Source organism: Cherax quadricarinatus, chromosome 32 (genome assembly GCF_038502225.1).
Source record: "Cherax quadricarinatus isolate ZL_2023a chromosome 32, ASM3850222v1, whole genome shotgun sequence".
NCBI classification, from domain to species: domain Eukaryota; kingdom Metazoa; phylum Arthropoda; class Malacostraca; order Decapoda; family Parastacidae; genus Cherax; species Cherax quadricarinatus.
Window position 1 is genome coordinate 34,778,506 of NC_091323.1, and position 19,256 is coordinate 34,797,761.

Genomic DNA, 19,256 nt, shown 5'->3' on the forward strand with positions numbered 1-19,256 from the left:
AGCACTAAGGCATAAACGTAATCCTTGGTGATGAATGGGGTCAAGGCTAGAGAGAGTAGCAGGAGATGCTGAATAGATCTGGTCACCATAATCAAGTTTCGACAAAATGAGGGTGGAATGTAGGCGAAGGAGGGTTCGACGATCAGCTCCCCATGAAAGATGAGCAAGGGTTTTAAGAAGGTTCAGCCGGCTGTGACAAGTTGTTTTCAGAGAGGTAATGTGAAGTTTCCAGGATAACCTACAGTCAAAGAGGAGGCCCAGAAGCTTGACTGTATTACGTTCAGGGATACGGGAGCCATAGAGGTACAAAGGATGATCGGAGATGACAGAGCGTCTAGTAAAAGTAATTTGGTGGGTTTTAGTGCTGGAAAATTTAAACCCATGTGTGGTGGCCCAATCGGAAACACGGTCGACCGCATGCTGGAGAGAAACTGTAATGAGGTGACAGTCAGCGCCTGCACAGGCAATAGCGAAGTCATCAACATAGAGTGATGACCAAATATTTGATGGAAGACTAGAGGCCAAATCATTAATAGCAAGGAGAAAAAGTGTTGTGCTCAGAACACATCCCTGGGGGACACCTTCAGCTTGGATAAAGTCCGGGGAGAGCACATTATTAACCCGAACACGGAAATGTCTATCAGTTAAAAAGTTCTTAAGGAAGGATGGTAGATTGCCTCGGAGGCCTAAGGAGTGGGCTTGGGCCAAAATATTATACCTCCAAGTTGTGTCATAATATGCCTTCTCAAGGTCAAAAATATGGCAATAACCGAGTGGTTATTCGCAAAGGCATTACGAACATATGTATCCAAGCATAGTAAGGGGTCTACGGTAGAACGGCCCTTATGAAAGCCATATTGACGAGTGGAGAGACTGTTGTGTGTCTCTAAATACCACACTAAACGTCTATTTACCAAGCATTCCATCACTTTGCAAACTGCACTGGTAAGAGCAATGGGACGATAGTGGGAGGCTTCATGTCCCGTAGTGCCTGGTTTGCGGAAAGGGAGAACAATGGCAGATTTCCACAGCTGTGGAACTCCTTGTGACCAAATAAGATTGAAAAGGAGTAATAGGACTGCAAGGGCTGACTGATGTAAATGTTGTGGCATACGAATATGAATGTCGTCGGGCCCAGCTGCCGATGATCGGCAAGCTGAGAGTGTTGCCTCCAGTTCTTGAAGTGTAAAAGGCACATTATACTGTTCTTCTCTGAGAGAAGAAAAGTCCAAGGGTGCTAACTCTCTGGCAGACTTTGAGGAAAGAAACGAGGGGCATAGATGGAGCCCCTGAGAAATACGGACCAGATGATTGCCAATTTCATTGGCAACATCTAGTGGGTTTGCTATATCAACACTGGCATCCCGCAGAACAGGAGCCGGGTCAGGAGAATATTTACCACTCAGTTTTCGTACTGTTTTCCAGACTGCACTCATAGAGGAAGCAGAGGTGATGGAGGAGACATAATCTTGCCAGTAAGTGCGTTTAGCATCACGGACGACACGGCGAGCGATTGCACACTTCTGCTTAAAAATCAAGAAGTCTCTTAGTGGTTCTATTGTACTGGTACCTGCCCCATTCAGCGCGTTTCAAATGTACTGCACAAGCTCAAGCAGGAGACCACTAAGGCACGCATTTCTGAGAATGCCTGCCCAAAGTTTGGGGTATAGAATGAGAAGCTGCAGTTTAAACAGAGGACGAGAAGAGGTGTAAAAGCTCATCAATGGATTACGAAGAAGGAACCTCACTAAAAACAGTTGTGAGTAAAAGTTCCAATTTGCCTGATCAAATTGCCAGGATGGGATACGAAGAGGTGGTGAATATGAAGGGGAAGTACGAATGATTGGGAAATGATCGCTGTCATGTAAATCCGGGAGAACAGACCAGGTGAAGTCTAAGGCGGTGGAGGAAGAGCAGACTGAGAGATCGATGCAAGAGAGAGTGAGAGTCCGAGGATCAAAATGGGTGTGAGTACCTGTATTTAAAACATGGAGGGGGTGGGTGGCAAGAAAAGCCTCTAACTGAATGCCACGGGAATCACAGTGAGACCCCCCCAGAGGAAATGATGGGCATTAAAATCGCCAAGTAACAGAATCGGTGGTGGTAATGACGAAACAAGAAAGGCAATATCCGGAATAGATAATGCCCGAGAAGGAGAGAGATATAAAGAACAGAGCGTATACCACCTATGCAAGTGGATACGGGCTGCTGTGTAATGCAGCGAAGTACAAACAAATAGCTGATGGTACGGAATATCAGTGCGTAGAAGAAGGGCACTTTCATTAAAGGTCCCATCAGGAAAAGGATCTGAAGAATACAATAAATTATAGCCTGAGATGGGAGAGATAACAGCAGAGTGTAATTTTGGTTCCTGTAAGCAAACACCAACAGGGGAAAACTGGGAGAGTAACATCTGAAGCTCACCCCGATTACCAGTGAGGCCGCGTATATTCCACTGTAAATAGGCCATGATTGGCAATGATAAAGATACTTGAAATCCACAGGTAAGGGTTCCTACGGACTAGAAGGGTTAGAAAAGTCCACATGCGGAGGCAGCGGAAAACGTTCTAGCAGCAAAGGAATGGTGCGCTGTGAAGAAAGGAGTTGCGCAGATGGAGGAGAGGAGAGAGAAGGAACAGAGGGTGGATCACTGTCCATTGATGGTTTGGTCTCTGCAATATATTCATAGATTGCTTCGAGTGTTTCAGAATTCAGAGACGTCGTATGGGAGACAATATTGGAGATGGTAGGGGGAGGATGAGTAAAGATTGGAACTGTAATGGACTGTACCAAGGTAGGGGGGGCAAAAGGATGGAGGGAACTGGAGAAGAAGCGTGGAAGGGGACAGAAGAGGTAGAAGCCTGGGAGGTGGCAGAAGAGGAAGAAACTTGGGAGGGAACAGGGGAGGTAGGTATAGTACGAGGAGGAGGGTGAACCTCTACACTTGTAACAGAGCCAGTGAGAGGGGAAGAACCCGGTACAGAGACAGGGAAGGTAAAATGAGGAGGTGGAAGAAAGGAAGGAGGGGTTAAACGACCTTTTTTTGACTTCTGAGAAGTAGAGGGATGATTGGGAGGAGGTGTCGTATGAGGTCTCATTGATACTGAGGCGTGTGAGGGAGAACACGAAGAAGCGAGAACAGGCTGAGGCATTGAAGTAGGGACGTCTGAGCCTAGGACAGCAAAATAATTAGATACAGGAGTGACTATGGGAGAGGTAACCACAGAGGAGGTTGCAGAAGATGGGACCCCAGAAGTGGGGGGACGTTTTGAAACACGGGAATAAGAAACACGAGGTAGTCTCCCTTGGAGGCGGAGATGAGAAACTGCCATGGCATAAGGGAGACCTTCTGCCTCTTTGAGGTAACGGATTTCCCGCTCATTTGAGTAGACTTGGCAACGGCGAGAGTACGAAGGGTGAGCCTCATGACAATTAAGGCAAGAGGGAGGTCGATTGCAAGATGTATTAGAATGGTCATTGACACCACAGACTGGGCATTCGGCTATGGATCTGCAATATTTCGCTGGATGGCCAAATCGCCAGCAATTTCTACACTGTTGCCGTGTAGGGATCACCTTTCGAACTTGTAACCGATGTCCTGCTACATAAACTGAGGATGGGAGTTCACGGCTGTCAAAAGTTAAACGAGCCACATTGCTAGGGTATCGTCTCCGCCTGCGGGCAGGAAGAACATAAGTGTCTACCTTGAGGATTGGGAGATCTTGGAGTTCCAGCTGTTCAAGAATGTCATTGCCACATGTCTGGAAATTTTGTTGAACTATGGTATGGGGCAGAATGACGGTACCACTACAAGAATTGAGGGAATGATGTTTTTCAATAGTGACAGGAACAGTATCTATATGGGAAAGAAGAGAAAGATCATGAGCTTGGATAGCATTCTGCACAGTGATGATGTGCGTACCGCTCTTAAGAGCATGAAAAGAAATATCTTTACCAACATGGCGTAGGAGTGCCTTGCCAATACTGTGGTCGGAAAGATGGGCGGTAGAGGAAGTCGGTCGTAAAGTGAAGAATTTAGTCCATTGTGCAGTCTGAAACTGAGCGTGGAAAGGGAGTGCAGGACGTGTCGATCTTTTCTGAGAAGAACGAGAAGGTGGAGAAGTATCATCAGCAGGTAATTGTCGTTGGCGTTTAGGCGTGGGACCAGAGTTGGTCCGACGTGGAATGGGCCAGCGATTCAAAAATTGCCGCACCGTAGAGGGAGAGGCCGGAAGCATAGTCAAAGGAGAGCGGAGGTCAGATAAATCAAAGGAGTCAGTCGAGACCTCAGTACCTGAAGCGGGTGAGGAAACAGCACCGGCAAGAGGTACAGAGGCATGAGGAGTGTCCGAAGAGTGGTCCAAAGACGAAGCGGGGTCAGAATGGGGTGCGGTATCAAGAAGGGGCCTGGGGGTACCAGATTCATGGATTGGGTTCTCCATGGTTAGGTTACTTCTTTTTGTTTTAAGAAAAAAAAGAAAGAAAATAAAATAAAAATAAAAAAAAAAGAATAAAAAAAAGGGGGGACCGGGGAGGGATAGTTCCTAGGAGGAATGAAAGGGCCAGAAATCTCCCTCTGTGCCCAAGAGGACCTCAGCACCGCAAGTAGCGTAGATGCAGCATGGAACCCGTGCCATACCGTACCCATCATGCAAGTAAACCAGCAATCCGGGATAGCAACCTCACATCTGCCGAGCTACCTCGGTGGACAAAAGAGAGGGCGGCCGGATATCCATCACAAAGCATACCTCCTTCGGCCACCACCCCCGGAATCCAAAAGGTGGCTTCCAGAGATACACCCGTCACCTGAAAGACACCCAAAGCCACTCTCCAGGATACCGGAGAGGGATCGGGACATCCCCAGGTGATCCAGATTCCACGGCAAACTACGCCACCGCCAAGAACCTCAACGGAATGGGATGGACCCCGGTATCCTTTCCCCTACCTAGGAACTAGCACGCCTGTGGGAAAAATCCCAAAGGCCAAAAAGAGGAAGGGCAAAAGGGAGGGGTGGGAAGGGGGAGGAGGAAAGGGAAAAAGGGGATAGGGAAGGGGGGATTGGGGGGTAATTAGGTTCGGTCTGAGGAAGGAGACCGACAGGCCTAATTCCTCAGACCAAGAGCCTCTTCACCACACCAAGGAGCCCCCCTTGAAGAGGTTTGCATATGTAAACACAGATGAAACATGAAATAAACAATTTATTCGATGTAAATATAAATCAACCAAATTTATTAAGTTCTGTTCCACAAATAATCCCTCTTGTCAGAAAACACTTGAACTACACTTTTAACATCAGCTGTGAGAAATTCTTTTTGAATGTTTATTAAAGCCAGGTTGGTCAGTTGTTCCTGTGACATTCAAGACCTCAGATATGTTTTTATTAATTTCAGTTTTGAAAATGACCTTTCACAACTAGAGACTGAAAATGCGAGTGTAAGCAGTAATGTGTATGACAGCGTGGGAGAGACATCCCTCCCATACTGTAATAAAGACTCCACAGTATCTTTACCATCAGGGAGAATTCTATTCCCTCCGGCTCAAAGGACCATCACAAAATCAATAATTTCGTCATATAACTGAATGGCTGCCACATCATTATCATAATAATTTGCAAAATCTGAACATTCCTTTTTTAATTTCTCTCTTTCTTCAACTTGGGTCACCATTTTCTCTGGACAGAAAGGGTACACCATGTTAAAGGAATAAAGAGGTAACCACTGCCTCTGTAGTGCAGTGATTTATCACCGCTGAAATTTCAGAATCACTATCTTATTTCCCTTTCTAATTGGATGCCCCCCCCATTTGGATGCCCGGGGCCACCGCCCCTCCCCCCTCTGCACGCCACTACACCAAAGATCATTTACGTCATTGTAAGCTCCTCTCTCTAATGTGCGGGTTATTTGTGTATTGTTCCAGTCACAGTATTGTCTCTTTTTGTTCTTCAGTGTGTCAGCTTAGCATGCTTGGCAAAGTGGAGCTCTGATCCTCACATCTTACAATGAAAGGTTCTTGATTCAAGGAAATTGTAGGTATCCGTCCCTTTCTAGGACCGAACCTCATCACCTTTCAATCATCCGGCGTTGTCTTCCATAACTATAATAAGATTGTGTGTGAGACACGCTATGCCTTGAACCAGCCTAGCACGGTGAGGTGAATCTTCTTCACTACCACCAGGAAGGTGCCACATGTCCCCACTGCCAGACCTATCAGCAGCAGACCTATACCCAGGCCGGCCAGGTCACCTGTATCAAGCACAACACTTACTAAATAATATAAATAAAAGAATACTTAATAAATACAATTAGGGCTTAATTTAAACGCCCATCCGTACACAATATTGAATAAAATTTCAATGGAAATAAATCATTTGAGACTCTCTGACCGCGGGTTCAATCCCGCCCGTGGTATGGTTTATTGTAATTATTATTTAACACGCTGGCCGTCTCCCACTGACACAGGGTGACCCGAAAAAGAAAAACTTTCACCATCATTCACACTATTATTATTATTATTATTATTATTATTATTATTATTATTATTATTATTACATTAACAAATTAGCAATTAACCTGCATGGGACTTCCAAAAGAGGACCTCCTCAGCAGTGTTCAAGTCAGAGACGAGACTAAAGGGTGGTTGTACCTAGACACGTCTGTAATTTTATCCTAAGTAAATTTCTCTGTGTATATGAATGTAATTAATGTATTTATCTATTTGGCTATCCATTTACATGGTTTCCGGAGACTGATGTACGACTCACCTGAGGTACGGTGTAGGACTCACCTGAGGTACGGTGTAGGACTCACCTGAAGTATGGTGTTGGACTCTCCTGAGGTATGATGCAGGACTCACCTGGGGTATGGTGCAGGACTCACCTGAGGTATGGTGTAGGACTCACCTGAGGTATGGTGTAGGACTCACCCGAGGTATGGTGTAGGATGCACCTGAGGTATGGTGTAGAACTTACCTGAGGTATGGTGCAGAACTCAAATGAGGTATGGTGCAGGATTCACCTGAGGTATGGTGTAGGACTCACCTGAGGTATGGTGTAGGACTCACCTGAGGTATGGTGTAGGACTCACCTGAGGTATGGTGCAGGACTCACCTGAGGTATGGTGCATGACTCACCTGAGGTATGGTGTAGGACTCACCTGAGGTATGGTGCATGACACCTGAGGTATGGTGCATGACTCACCTGAGGTATGGTGCAGAACTCACCTGAGGTATGGTGCATGATTCACCTGGGGTATGGTGCAGGACTCACCTGAGGTATGGCGCATGACTCACCTGAGGTATGCTGCATGACTCACCTGAGGTATGGTGCAGGACTCACCTGAGATATGGTACAGGACTCACCTGAGGTATGGTGTAGGACTGTTTACGAGATTATTTGGTGTTTCTGGTAGCGAGGAGTAAATGATACGTCTTCGGAGGCTTCTTACTTTACGGTATCTAGGGTACACAAGCAGTGTGTTACGTGCCCATGGCCCGGGAGGGCCATGCCCACGAGGGAGAGAGGAGTAAGGACCTGTTGTCTGAGTCTAGGCTGCTGAGTGAGTGAGGCAGATGCAGGGGTGGGCAGACTGGCATGGCCACCGAGAGGCCTGGCCTCTGGTGGAAACTATGGGAATTAGGCATGTAGGCTCACTGGCTACATTTCGCTCGGCCACCTACCACATGGTCGACCTGACCATGTCTGGCGGTAAAAAAACTCGGTCTCTCTCTCGTAGGAACAGGGCACAGAACACAAAATAAAAACATATATATATACATATGGACATGGGAAAAAAACTTCCTACAGGGAGGGAAGAAAGAAACAGGTGGGATGTGCTAAACATCGTGGTCATAGGCAGTGAGTGTCGATGGGCATCACTGCACGCCTTCCTGCATCTGGACAGATACTGCAACACAGGAGACATCGTTGCGGCTGAGCTGTGACGTAACAGGGTACGGTCTCCTCTGGAACAGTGAAGCAGTCATCGTAGGAGTCGCTACAGGGTTTCACTCAACCTGGGGCATGACCTGCTGGAGCCCTGGAGTGAGGCGTCATCAGTACTCAGCAACTGAGCAGACTTCTGTCAAGCGACTCAGGAGGACATTTCTCGACTGGTACTGTCGCTGGGCTGTCACTGCAGGCGAGCGTGGGGCGAGTTGTGGCAGAGAAGATTCGCCAAACATCTGGGAGTTATAACATCATACACTGTACTGCAGTGAGCAGGCTAGCAGTCAAAGTGACATCATCTTTGTGCAGGCTGCTCACTGAAGCTATGACAGGAAGCTGACACAGCGCCTGCCGACAGGGCTAACTGCGGCTTGGCGAAGTGTCATTCTCTCGGCAGTTGGAGTTATAGCAAAGGTTAGTCTAAGCATCCCCAGACTTGTTTCTCTACATATAACTGCACTCTGACGGTCTGGAGGTGAAGTGAAACAAATCTCAATGGTAATCGTAGCAGGTACGATTCTACAGAGCATCACGAGCGACAAACAATAAGAGCTTTCTGTACAAGAGGCTCGGATGCTTGGGCTGACTAATATCAGCTGTCAAATGTGCGGGTCACACCGGGTGACAAGTAACATGAGGTGCTACACTGGGGTCTGGCTGCAGACCTGTGGTCAACACTCAGCTGGGCTCAAGACCACACAGGACACATGGAAAACTGCACACACCCACACTGCACATGCAGTACTATATGGCTTACACTAACAAATGACTCTTTTCTGTGCAAAAATCGACACTAAGCTATACACGAACATGTGAGAACACTGACTGAGAGAGGAATTAATACATGACATATATCTTCTCTCAATCTTCTCGACAATACTGAAATAATTACTAGAACACTCGATGTGACATCGTGTGATGTCAGGCATGACGTCGCAAGGTGACATCAGCAGCACTGTCACATCAGCAGACATCTCGAGGTGACGTCAGGTAGACATCATGACGTAATGAAGTCGGGCAGCAGCAGACCACAACATGTGGCCTGGGACATCTGGCTTGGTAACTCATGTGGCTCGTAGATCCACGTGGCTTTGTCCACACCCCACGTGGCATCAGGATCCACGTGGCATCGTGATCTATGTGGCATGCTGATCCACGTAGCCTCGAGTGGCCTCGGGCACTCGGATACACAGCTCTGGCAATGAATTCACATGGAAAACAGCAGAAAACACAGCAGAGGGAGTGAGCACATAGTGGTGGAATGTGGTGGTATGTGGGTGAGGTGTGAGTGAGGCAGGAACCCAGCTGCTTTCTCCTCTCCCACCCACAACACAGGGAGACACACTGGACGCAGAAATCACCACAAAACTTACCTCTGCCTTGCTGAAATAGCTGTGCTGAGCTGAATGACAACAGCAGAACATACAAGTGACGCTGAACACGTGACTTAAGAAACAGTGTGGGATGCTGTAGCGTGGGGTCACTGGGATGCCACTTACAATTCTCAAAGAAATTCGGCAAATTTCGGCCTGGATCCTGCTTGTACCTGTGTCTGGATGCTGAAACGTGCAGACACGACATCAGGATAACTCGTTGAGAGATGGATGTTTCTTGTGTAGGGTGATGAAGTGAAGATGACTTCATCCCTCTTCCTTCCTCTCTCCGGGCAAACACACTTGCTGTGACCACTGCTTCCACCAATGTTTACGAGTTAATTGGTAGTGCTTGCAGAGCGGGGTTCAATGATAAACGCTTCGGAGGCTTCTTACTTTATTTACGGTATCTGGGGTACACAGGCAGTGTGTTACGTGCCCATGGCCCGGGAGGGCCATGCCCATGAGGGAGAGAGGTGTAAGGACCTGTTGTCTGAGTCTAGGCCGCTGAGTGAGTGAGGCAGATGCAGGGGTGGGCAGGCTGGCATGCCCACCGAGAGGCCTGGCCTCTGGTGGAAACTATGGGAATTAGGCATGTAAGCTCACTGACTACAAGACTCACCTGAGGTATGGTGCATGACTCATCTGAGGTATGGTGTAGGACTCACCTGAGGTATGGTGCAGGACTCACCTAAAGTATGGTACAGGACTCACCTGAGGTATGGTGCAGGACTCACCTAAGGGACGGTGTAGGACTCACCTGAGGAATAGACAATCTGGTTTGGATTGTTGGGATCGGTGGTGGTTATGGTTGTGGTAGTGGTAGTGCTGGTGGATTGATCAGTGCCTGTAATCAATAACATTTGTTTACTCCTCACAGTTACTATAATAATCATAATCGTTACTATGCTAGTTTGACAACTTCATCATTCCCTCTATATCCATCATGCGAAAACATTACGATGTATCTTATATGTGGGTCAAATCAGAGTGGCGTTTTGTAACAAGTGGCATTCCACAGGATCAGTTTTAGGCCCAATGTTGTTCATAATATGCATTAATGACGTTGACGAGGGAATAACTAGTGATATGAGTAAATTCCCTGATGACACGAAAATAGGTAGGATAATCGATTCCTTGGAAGATGTCTCTGAACTTCAGGAGGATTTAGACAAACTCACGTCGTGGTCAGAAAAGTGGCAGATGCGTTTCACTGTAGATAAATGCAGAGTCTTGAAGCTCGGGAATGTGCTCATAAACTAAACAATGTGGAACTTGGTCATATAAAATGCGAAAAGGGTTTGAGAATTAAGGTAAGCAGCAATCCTAAACCAAGTCAACAATGCCTAAGCGTAAGTAATAAGCAAACAGATTACTGGGATTTATGTCAAGAAGTACAAGCAACAGGAGTCCAGAGGTTATACTGTACATCATTAGTAAGGCCTCACTTAAATTATGCAGCTCAGTTCTTGTCTCCATACTGAAGAATGGATATAAATTCTTTCGAGAACATTCAATGAAGAATGACAAAATTAATCCATTGCATTAGATATCCTCCTTAAATTACGTTATTATTATTAAAGATTCGCCGGTATTCTCCCGGCCCGCGCCTTTTCCAAATGTTGGCCCGGCCTTGGCTCCCTGTCTAGGGAGTGTCTGAGACCTAAGTCTTCCATGGGAGGAGGCACAAATACTCCCTCGTCTTTGGGATCACTGTCCCCAGGCGCCCTCACGGGGCTCGTAGGGAGAAGCTAGGCCTCTCTGGTCTGCCATCCCCGCCCCAAGTGGGTTATTGGGAATGACAGGCTTGTGAGCTGCAAGCTCGGGCTCAGGCACCTACCCTACCCTAGAAGGGCTGGGCATGGTGTCGATGAGGTATTACTTAGGCGGCTTGTGAGCTGCAAGCTCGGGCTCAGGCACCTACCCTACCCTAGAAGGGCTGGGCATGGTGTCGATGAGGCATTACTTAGGCGGCTTGTGAGCTGCAAGCTCGGGCTCAGGCACCTACTCTACCCTAGAAGGGCTGGGCATGGTGTCGATGAGGCATTACTTAGGCGGCTTGTGAGCTGCAAGCTCGGGCTCAGGTACCTACCCTACACTAGAAGGGCTGGGCATGGTGTCGATCCCTTAAATTACATTCTCTTGTAAAACGAAGTATGAGGGAGACATGATTTAAGTGTATAAGTGGAAGATGAGCATTAACAAAGACATAAATAAGGTCCTGAGGATATCCCTCCAAGAAAGAGCCCGTAATAATGGATTCAAATTGTTAAAGTTAAGATTTAGAAAGGATATAGGAAAGTATTGGTTTGGAAATAGAGTAATCGATGAGTGGAACAGTTTGCCTAGTAGCTTCAAATTTAGGTTAGATAAATATATGAGTGAGAGGGGTTGAATCAAAGCTTATTGCTTGGGTAACGTTGAAAATGAGTTAGGTAAATATTTTTGTTAGTGGGTTTGAGTTTGAAAAATACTTGCCTAGTATGGACCAATAGGCCTGCAGTAGTGTTTCTCCTTTCTTGTGTTTTTATGTAATTACGAGCTACTTACGATGGGGTCCCCGTTTTTCCATTAGTGGGTTCCGTTTGCCCATTGGTATGGCAACAAGTTTAGTTACTGTCTAAATAGTATAAATATAAATTTATATTATGGTTTATAACTCAATATGTAAGGCGGGAAATACACCAGAAATTATGTATATATCTCATTATTATATACAAGTTTTGTTTTCATTGTAAATTAAAAAGTTACAGTCCTGTGAACTACTATAGACCATCGTCATACCGAATTACTGTATTTTCCCAGAGACACTTACGAGGAGGCTTCGTGGTAGTGGTGCTGTGGTCTGGTATGGTGGTAGTGGTAGTAGCAGTGGTAGTGGTAGTAGCAGTGGTAGTGGTTGTTGATTCGGTGGTTGATGTGGAAGCGGTTATGGTGCAGTCTGGTTCAATCACCGGAGAAAGTGAACCGGCTTCAGCCACCAGCATGAAAGCCTGTAAAGAAGCGTTTATATACAGATACCTAAAGTCGGTACTATACATTACTATCGTGGAAATTTTTTACATAATTTTCCTAAATGTAGAACGTATAAATGAATAATATAATAATTGCATATTAAAATGTGATGTTATTTGGACCCTTCGAGAAATTTTAAGTGAAGGGCTGTGTGGAACAGCCGGGGGAGTGACGCAGCAGGAAGACGCCATTGGTAATTTGTGGGCACTGGTTGTTGTGGAAAATTCAGCTAATAATCCGGCGTCTTCGTGGCTAAATTTGCAATAGGAACCCATGTTAATGTCCCCTGATGAAGAATTTGGACAGGAAATTTGCGGGACCTCAAGAATTACGTGTGGATGGCGGAAGATAAGGGATACGACCATCATTCACAAGGAAGTGTGCCATTAGTCCTTTCATTTAGATCTCTAACTGGCCAGTGTAGGGTCTAGGTGTCAGGCAGGTGTTGTGGTGTGATCCATCTACAGTAATTAAATGGTAAGTGGTAATACGAATTTCTTTTGTGTACCCAGCAAGCCTAATCATATACAGTCCACAATTTTAATTTACCCGAGTAGCTGGTTTTAATATTGTAATTATTAATTTAATGTCAGGTCTAGCTTTTTGTGAGTGGTGATGAAGTGGGCATCGAGGGAGTTACAATCCTGCGACCTACGGTGACTTGAGTCCCACTTATCTCGCCCAAATTACTTGCCTGTAATAATTCAGGTAATACCCTGTAAACCTCATGCAGGTAATTTGCTCACATAATAATAATTCAATAAAACTATACAGATACCTAAAGTCAGTACTCGACCAGCCGGGCTGTGGTTCGCATGTTGGATTACGTGCTTCCAGCAGTAACAGCCTCGTTGATCAATCCCTGATCCACCAGGAGGCCTAGTTAAAGACTAGGCCGTGGGGGCGTTGACCCCCGGAACGACCGCTAGGTAGGTAGGTCGGTAAGTATCCACGGTGTGACGGCTAGTTCTCTCGTAGGTGAGAAACACGTACACACTGTCAAAACATGAAGAAAAACGTTTCACCAAGAATGGCTTCTTCAGTCCCAAGAAGTCACTCGTGGTGAAACGTTTCCTTGATAAATGTCTTGATCAGTGTGTCTTTACCTACAACTTGGTATCACTATATCACTCCCACCGCTCAGGTCTCACAGACTGTCTCTACCATGCATTGAGGACCACAATGGAAATAAGATAGACAGTCCCTCGACGTATTGCCTTTCTTGGGTTATGCTGGGTGGTTAACTCTCCGGGGTTGAAAATCCGAACGAAATCTTATCTTTTCTTATCTTAACTGCTGTCACTGCTCATTACATCATATTTGTTTATTCTCTTTTTATTAAAATACGTATTGCCTATTGTCAAATTTCTCTATATGCACGATTCAATTAGTGGCAACCCTTTATCATTTACCCCCAGCACTCCAAACTTACCTAATAACCCTCTACAACAGTCTTCCTTCTTTATTTACTACTACTACTAATATTAATCTATCACTGCTACTACTACTTAATAATAATAATAATAATAATAATAATAATAATAATAATAATAATAATAATAATAATAATAATAATAATAATAATAATAATAATAATAAAGAAAATAACAAGAATACTTGGTATTACCTGACCGTCGGGTTTATAACCGTGGTAGTTGATGCTGCCGTAGTTGACTGCGACACTGATGAAGTTCTTGGCCTTGAGGCCAGAGGTCATGTGGACGTAGAGGTCAGGGTCAAGCTGACTGATGCTTGGGTGGCGGTACAGGAGAACAAACTCCACCCACACCTCCCCGCTGGCCTCGTTGATGCTCTGGTGGGTGCAAGAGAACAATGCAACACCAGTAGTAATGTGACGCTGCTTCATGCAACTAGACAGACTTTTTAAAAAATTGAAGTCTTGTTGTTTTATCAGGATGGATGAAACAATTGATACACAAAAGTAATTTCAATTCACACGAGGTAGCCTACAGGATGAGAATCATAATTTTTACTAATAAAACATTTGCATTGAAATTTATTATCGTTGTTAGTTAAAAACATGAATAATTACTTAGCATATTTGAGAAAATGTAAGATTATCTTTAATTTTAATCCCGTTTAGACCATTGTAGTGTAAAAGAATAAATACTCGTCAATATATGGCAAAAACTACTTTTCCAACTCCCCCAACGTAGTGAGGTCACTGGAACTATCTCTCTCCTCCGTCTACACATCCTTTATCAACTGCTCAATCTTTTCCCAGTCGCTCTCCTTCCCATTCTTCTTATGGTCTAACAAAAAAAAGTATAAGGCCATTGTAATCCTACTTATGGTGACCTATGTATTTACCTTGACTCTGGTGATCCTGCTGACGGAGACCTCACCAAATTGGGCGAGTAGCATCTGCCAGTGTTCGTTGAATCTGGACGATGTTAGCAACGGTGTATTCACCACTTCTGGCCACGCCGACACTGTAGGCACAAATCCCGTCAAGTCAAGTTATTCTAGCTCAACTTAGGTCAGTGACTTGAGGAACAGCAAGTATTCCTGGAATGTGTAGTGGAATGCTAAGAAGGGGAGGGGGGATGCACGGGTTCGGCTGGTTTCAAATCGAGACTATGACGACCTGAACCTCTGAACCAATGGTTGCAGAATTATGTGTACTGACACAGGTCCTTTATCGCTATTGATGCTTCTCCACGTATGCTTCTCTAGTTCAATCTTAATTAGAACCGGTTGTAAGGAAAATGCCAGCAACATCCCCCCAATGAAAAGCAGGTGTGTCACTAGCACGTTAAGAGACAACACAATAAGTGCCAGGGGCTCAAGACTGTTCAACTGCCTCCCAGCATACATAAGGGGATTACCAATAGACCCCTGGCTGTCTTCAACCAGGCACTGGACAAGCACCTAAAGTCGGTACCTGACCAGCCGGGCTGTGGCTCGTACGTTGGATTGCATGCAGCCAGCAGTAACAGCCTGGCTGATCAGGCTCCGATCCACCATGAGGCCTGGTCACAGACCGGGCCGCGGGGGCGTTGACCCCCGGAACTCTCTTCAGGTAAACTCCAGGTAAACATCCCTACCCTCACCCTTCCATTCAAGAATCAACCACTCACACTATGTTTCCCATCAAACCCTCACCCTGTGTGTCCTCTCAACCATCAATCCCTCACCGTCTAGTTTGAACTTCAGGTGGTCCCTCCAGTTAGCAGAATAGCAGTAGTAGGTATCAAAGTTTGCCACGTCGGTGTAAATGGTGTCTGCACGCTCTGAGCTGGCCATGTTGAAGTCGTACAGCTGGTAGATTAAGGCAGAACCCGCCTGGAGCACACCAGTTCCAATATTTATGTCCTGATGGGCAAGAAACTGCGGTTTCAGTGGTGGTAGTGATGGTGAAGATGGTTGTGGCTAATGAGGCTGGTGGTAGTGGTAGTGGTGGTAATAACGCATGATAGTAGGTAGTTGATAGTGAATTGCAGCAGTACTAGTGGGGATAGTGGTGGAGGTGGGAGATATAATAATTGAAATTGGGTATTATGTGGTGGTGAGTAACCAGAATGGATCGAAGTGAGGGAAGAAGACGTACTTACATCAATGTAGTCAACATTATATACTGTATATATATATATATATATATATATATATATATATATATATATATATATATATATATATATATATATATATATATATATATATATATATATATTATATTATCACACTGGCCAATTCCCACCAAGGCAGGGTGGCCCGAAAAAGAAAAACTTTCACCATCATTCACTCCATCACTGTCTTGCCAGAAGGGTGCTTTACACTACAGTTTTTAAACTGCAACATTAACACCCCTCCTTCAGAGTGCAGGCACTGTACTTCCCATCTCCAGGACTCAAGTCCGGCCTGCCGGTTTCCCTGAATCCCTTCATAAATGTTACTTTGCTCACACTCCAACAGCACGTCAAGTATTAAAAACCATTCGTTTCCATTCACTCCTATCAAACAAGCTCATGCACGCCTGCTGGAAGTCCAAGCCCCTCGCACACAAAACCTCCTTTACCCCCTCCCTCCAACCTTTCCTAGGCCGACCCCTACCCCGCCTTCCTTCCACTACAGACTGATACACTCTTGAAGTCATTCTGTTTCGCTCCATTCTCTCTACATGTCCGAACCACCTCAACAACCCTTCCTCAGCCCTCTGGACAACAGTTTTGGTAATCCCGCACCTCCTCCTAACTTCCAAACTACGAATTCTCTGCATTATATTCACACCACACATTGCCCTCAGACATGACATCTCCACTGCCTCCAGCCTTCTCCTCGCTGCAACATTCATCACCCATGCTTCACACCCATATAAGAGTGTTGGTAAAACTATACTCTCATACATTCCCCTCTTTGCCTCCAAGGACAAAGTTCTTTGTCTCCACAGACTCCTAAGTGCACCACTCACCCTTTTCCCCTCATCAATTCTATGATTCACCTCATCCTTCATAGACCCATCCGCTGACACGTCCACTCCCAAATATCTGAATACATTCACCTCCTCCATACTCTCTCCCTCCAATCTGATATCCAATCTTTCATCACCTAATATTTTTGTTATCCTCATAACCTTACTCTTTCCTGTATTCACTTTTAATTTTCTTCTTTTGCACGCCCTACCAAATTCATCCACCAATCTCTGCAACTTCTCTTCAGAATCTCCCAAGAGCACAGTGTCATCAGCAAAGAGCAACTGTGACAACTCCCACTTTATGTTTGATTCTTTATCTTTTAACTCCACGCCTCTTGTCAAGACCCTCGCATTTATTTCTCTTACAACCCCATCTATAAATATATTAAACAACCACGGTGACATCACACATCCTTGTCTAAGGCCTACTTTTACTGGTAAATAATTTCCCTCTTTCCTATGTACTCTAACTTGAGCCTCACTATCCTCGTAAAAACTCTTCACTGCTTTCAGTAACCTACCTCCTACACCATACACGTGCAACATCTGCCACATTGCCCCCCTATCCACCCTGTCATACGCCTTTTCCAAATCCATAAATGCCACAAAGACCTCTTTAGCCTTATCTAAATACTGTTCACTTATATGTTTCACTGTAAACACCTGGTCCACACACCCCCTACCTTTCCTAAAACCTCCTTGTTCATCTGCTATCCTATTCTCCGTCTTACTTTTAATTCTTTCAATAATAACTCTACCATACACTTTACCAGGTATACTCAACAGACTTATCCCCTTATAATTTTTGCACTCTCTTTTGTCCCCTTTGCCTTTATACAAAGGAACTATGCATGCTCTCTGTCAATCCCTAGGTACCTTACCCTCTTCCATACATTTATTAAATAATTGCACCAACCACTCCAAAACAATATCCCCACCTGCTTTTAACATTTCTATCTTTATCCCATCAATCCCGGCTGCCTTACCTCCTTTCATTTTACCTACTGCCTCACGAACTTCCCCCACACTCACAACTGGCTCTTCCTCACTCCTACAAGATGTTATTCCTCCTTGCCCTATACACGAAATCACAGCTTCCCTATCTTCATCAACATTTAACAATTCCTCAAAATATTCCCTCCATCTTCCCAATACCTCTAACTCTCCATTTAATAACTCTCCTCTCCTATTTTTAACTGACAAATCCATTTGTTCTCTAGGCTTCCTTAACTTGTTAATCTCACTCCAAAACTTTTTCTTATTTTCAACAAAATTTGTTGATAACATCTCACCCACTCTCTCATTTGCTCTCTTTTTACATTGCTTCACCACTCTCTTAACCTCTCTCTTTTTCTCCATATACTCTTCCCTCCTTGCATCACTTCTACTTTGTAAAAACTTCTCATATGCTAACTTTTTCTCCCTTACTACTCTCTTTACATCATCATTCCACCAATCGCTCCTCTTCCCTCCCGCACCCACTTTCCTGTAACCACAAACTTCTGCTGAACACTCTAACACTACATTTTTAAACCTACCCCATACCTCTTCGACCCCATTGCCTATGCTCTCATTAGCCCATCTATCCTCCAATAGCTGTTTATATCTTTCCCTAACTGCCTCCTCTTTTAGTTTATAAACCTTCACCTCTCTCTTCCCTGATGCTTCTATTCTCCTTGTATCCCATCTACCTTTTACTCTCAGTGTAGCTACAACTAGAAAGTGATCTGATATATCTGTGGCCCCTCTATAAACATGTACATCCTGAAGTCTACTCAACAGTCTTTTATCTACCAATACATAATCCAACAAACTACTGTCATTTCGCCCTACATCGTATCTTGTATACTTATTTATCCTCTTTTTCTTAAAATATGTATTACCTATAACTAAACCCCTTTCTATACAAAGTTCAATCAAAGGGCTCCCATTATCATTTACACCTGGCACCCCAAACTTACCTACCACACCCTCTCTAAAAGTTTCTCCTACTTTAGCATTCAGGTCCCCTACCACAATTACTCTCTCACTTGGTTCAAAGGCTCCTATACATTCACTTAACATCTCCCAAAATCTCTCTCTCTCCTCTGCATTCCTCTCTTCTCCAGGTGCATACACACTTATTATGACCCACTTCTCGCATCCAACCTTTACTTTAATCCACATAATTCTTGCATTTACACATTCATATTCTCTTTTCTCCTTCCATAACTGATCATTTAACATTACTGCTACCCCTTCCTTTGCTCTAACTCTCTCAGATACTCCAGATTTAATCCCATTTATTTCCCCACACTGAAACTCTCCTACCCCCTTCAGCTTTGTTTCGCTTAGGGCCAGGACATCCAACTTCTTTTCATTCATAACATCAGCAATCATCTGTTTCTTGTCATCCGCACTACATCCACGCACATTTAAGCATCCCAGTTTTATAAAGTTTTTCTTCTTCTCTTTTTTAGTAAATGTCTACAGGAGAAGGGGTTACTAGCCC

General features: G+C 44.9%; 1 protein-coding gene across 2 annotated transcripts in view; it reads right to left on the reverse strand.

Moving 5' to 3' along the window:
* Positions 1 to 5,167: 5,167 nt before the first annotated feature.
* LOC128690227 (uncharacterized) overlaps positions 5,168 to 19,256 on the reverse strand; it is a 33,501-nt gene continuing 19,412 nt past the window's right edge. For both annotated transcript variants that reach the window (XM_070090638.1, XM_070090637.1), the window contains exons 13-18: positions 15,489 to 15,666; positions 14,662 to 14,783; positions 13,958 to 14,143; positions 12,131 to 12,308; positions 10,076 to 10,162; positions 5,168 to 6,242 (exon numbers count right to left, since the gene is read on the reverse strand). In XM_070090638.1, the coding sequence (XP_069946739.1) occupies positions 6,121 to 6,242; positions 10,076 to 10,162; positions 12,131 to 12,308; positions 13,958 to 14,143; positions 14,662 to 14,783; positions 15,489 to 15,666 (873 nt within the window). In that variant the 3' untranslated portion in view covers positions 5,168 to 6,120. The remainder of the gene's footprint in view (positions 6,243 to 10,075; positions 10,163 to 12,130; positions 12,309 to 13,957; positions 14,144 to 14,661; positions 14,784 to 15,488; positions 15,667 to 19,256) is intronic.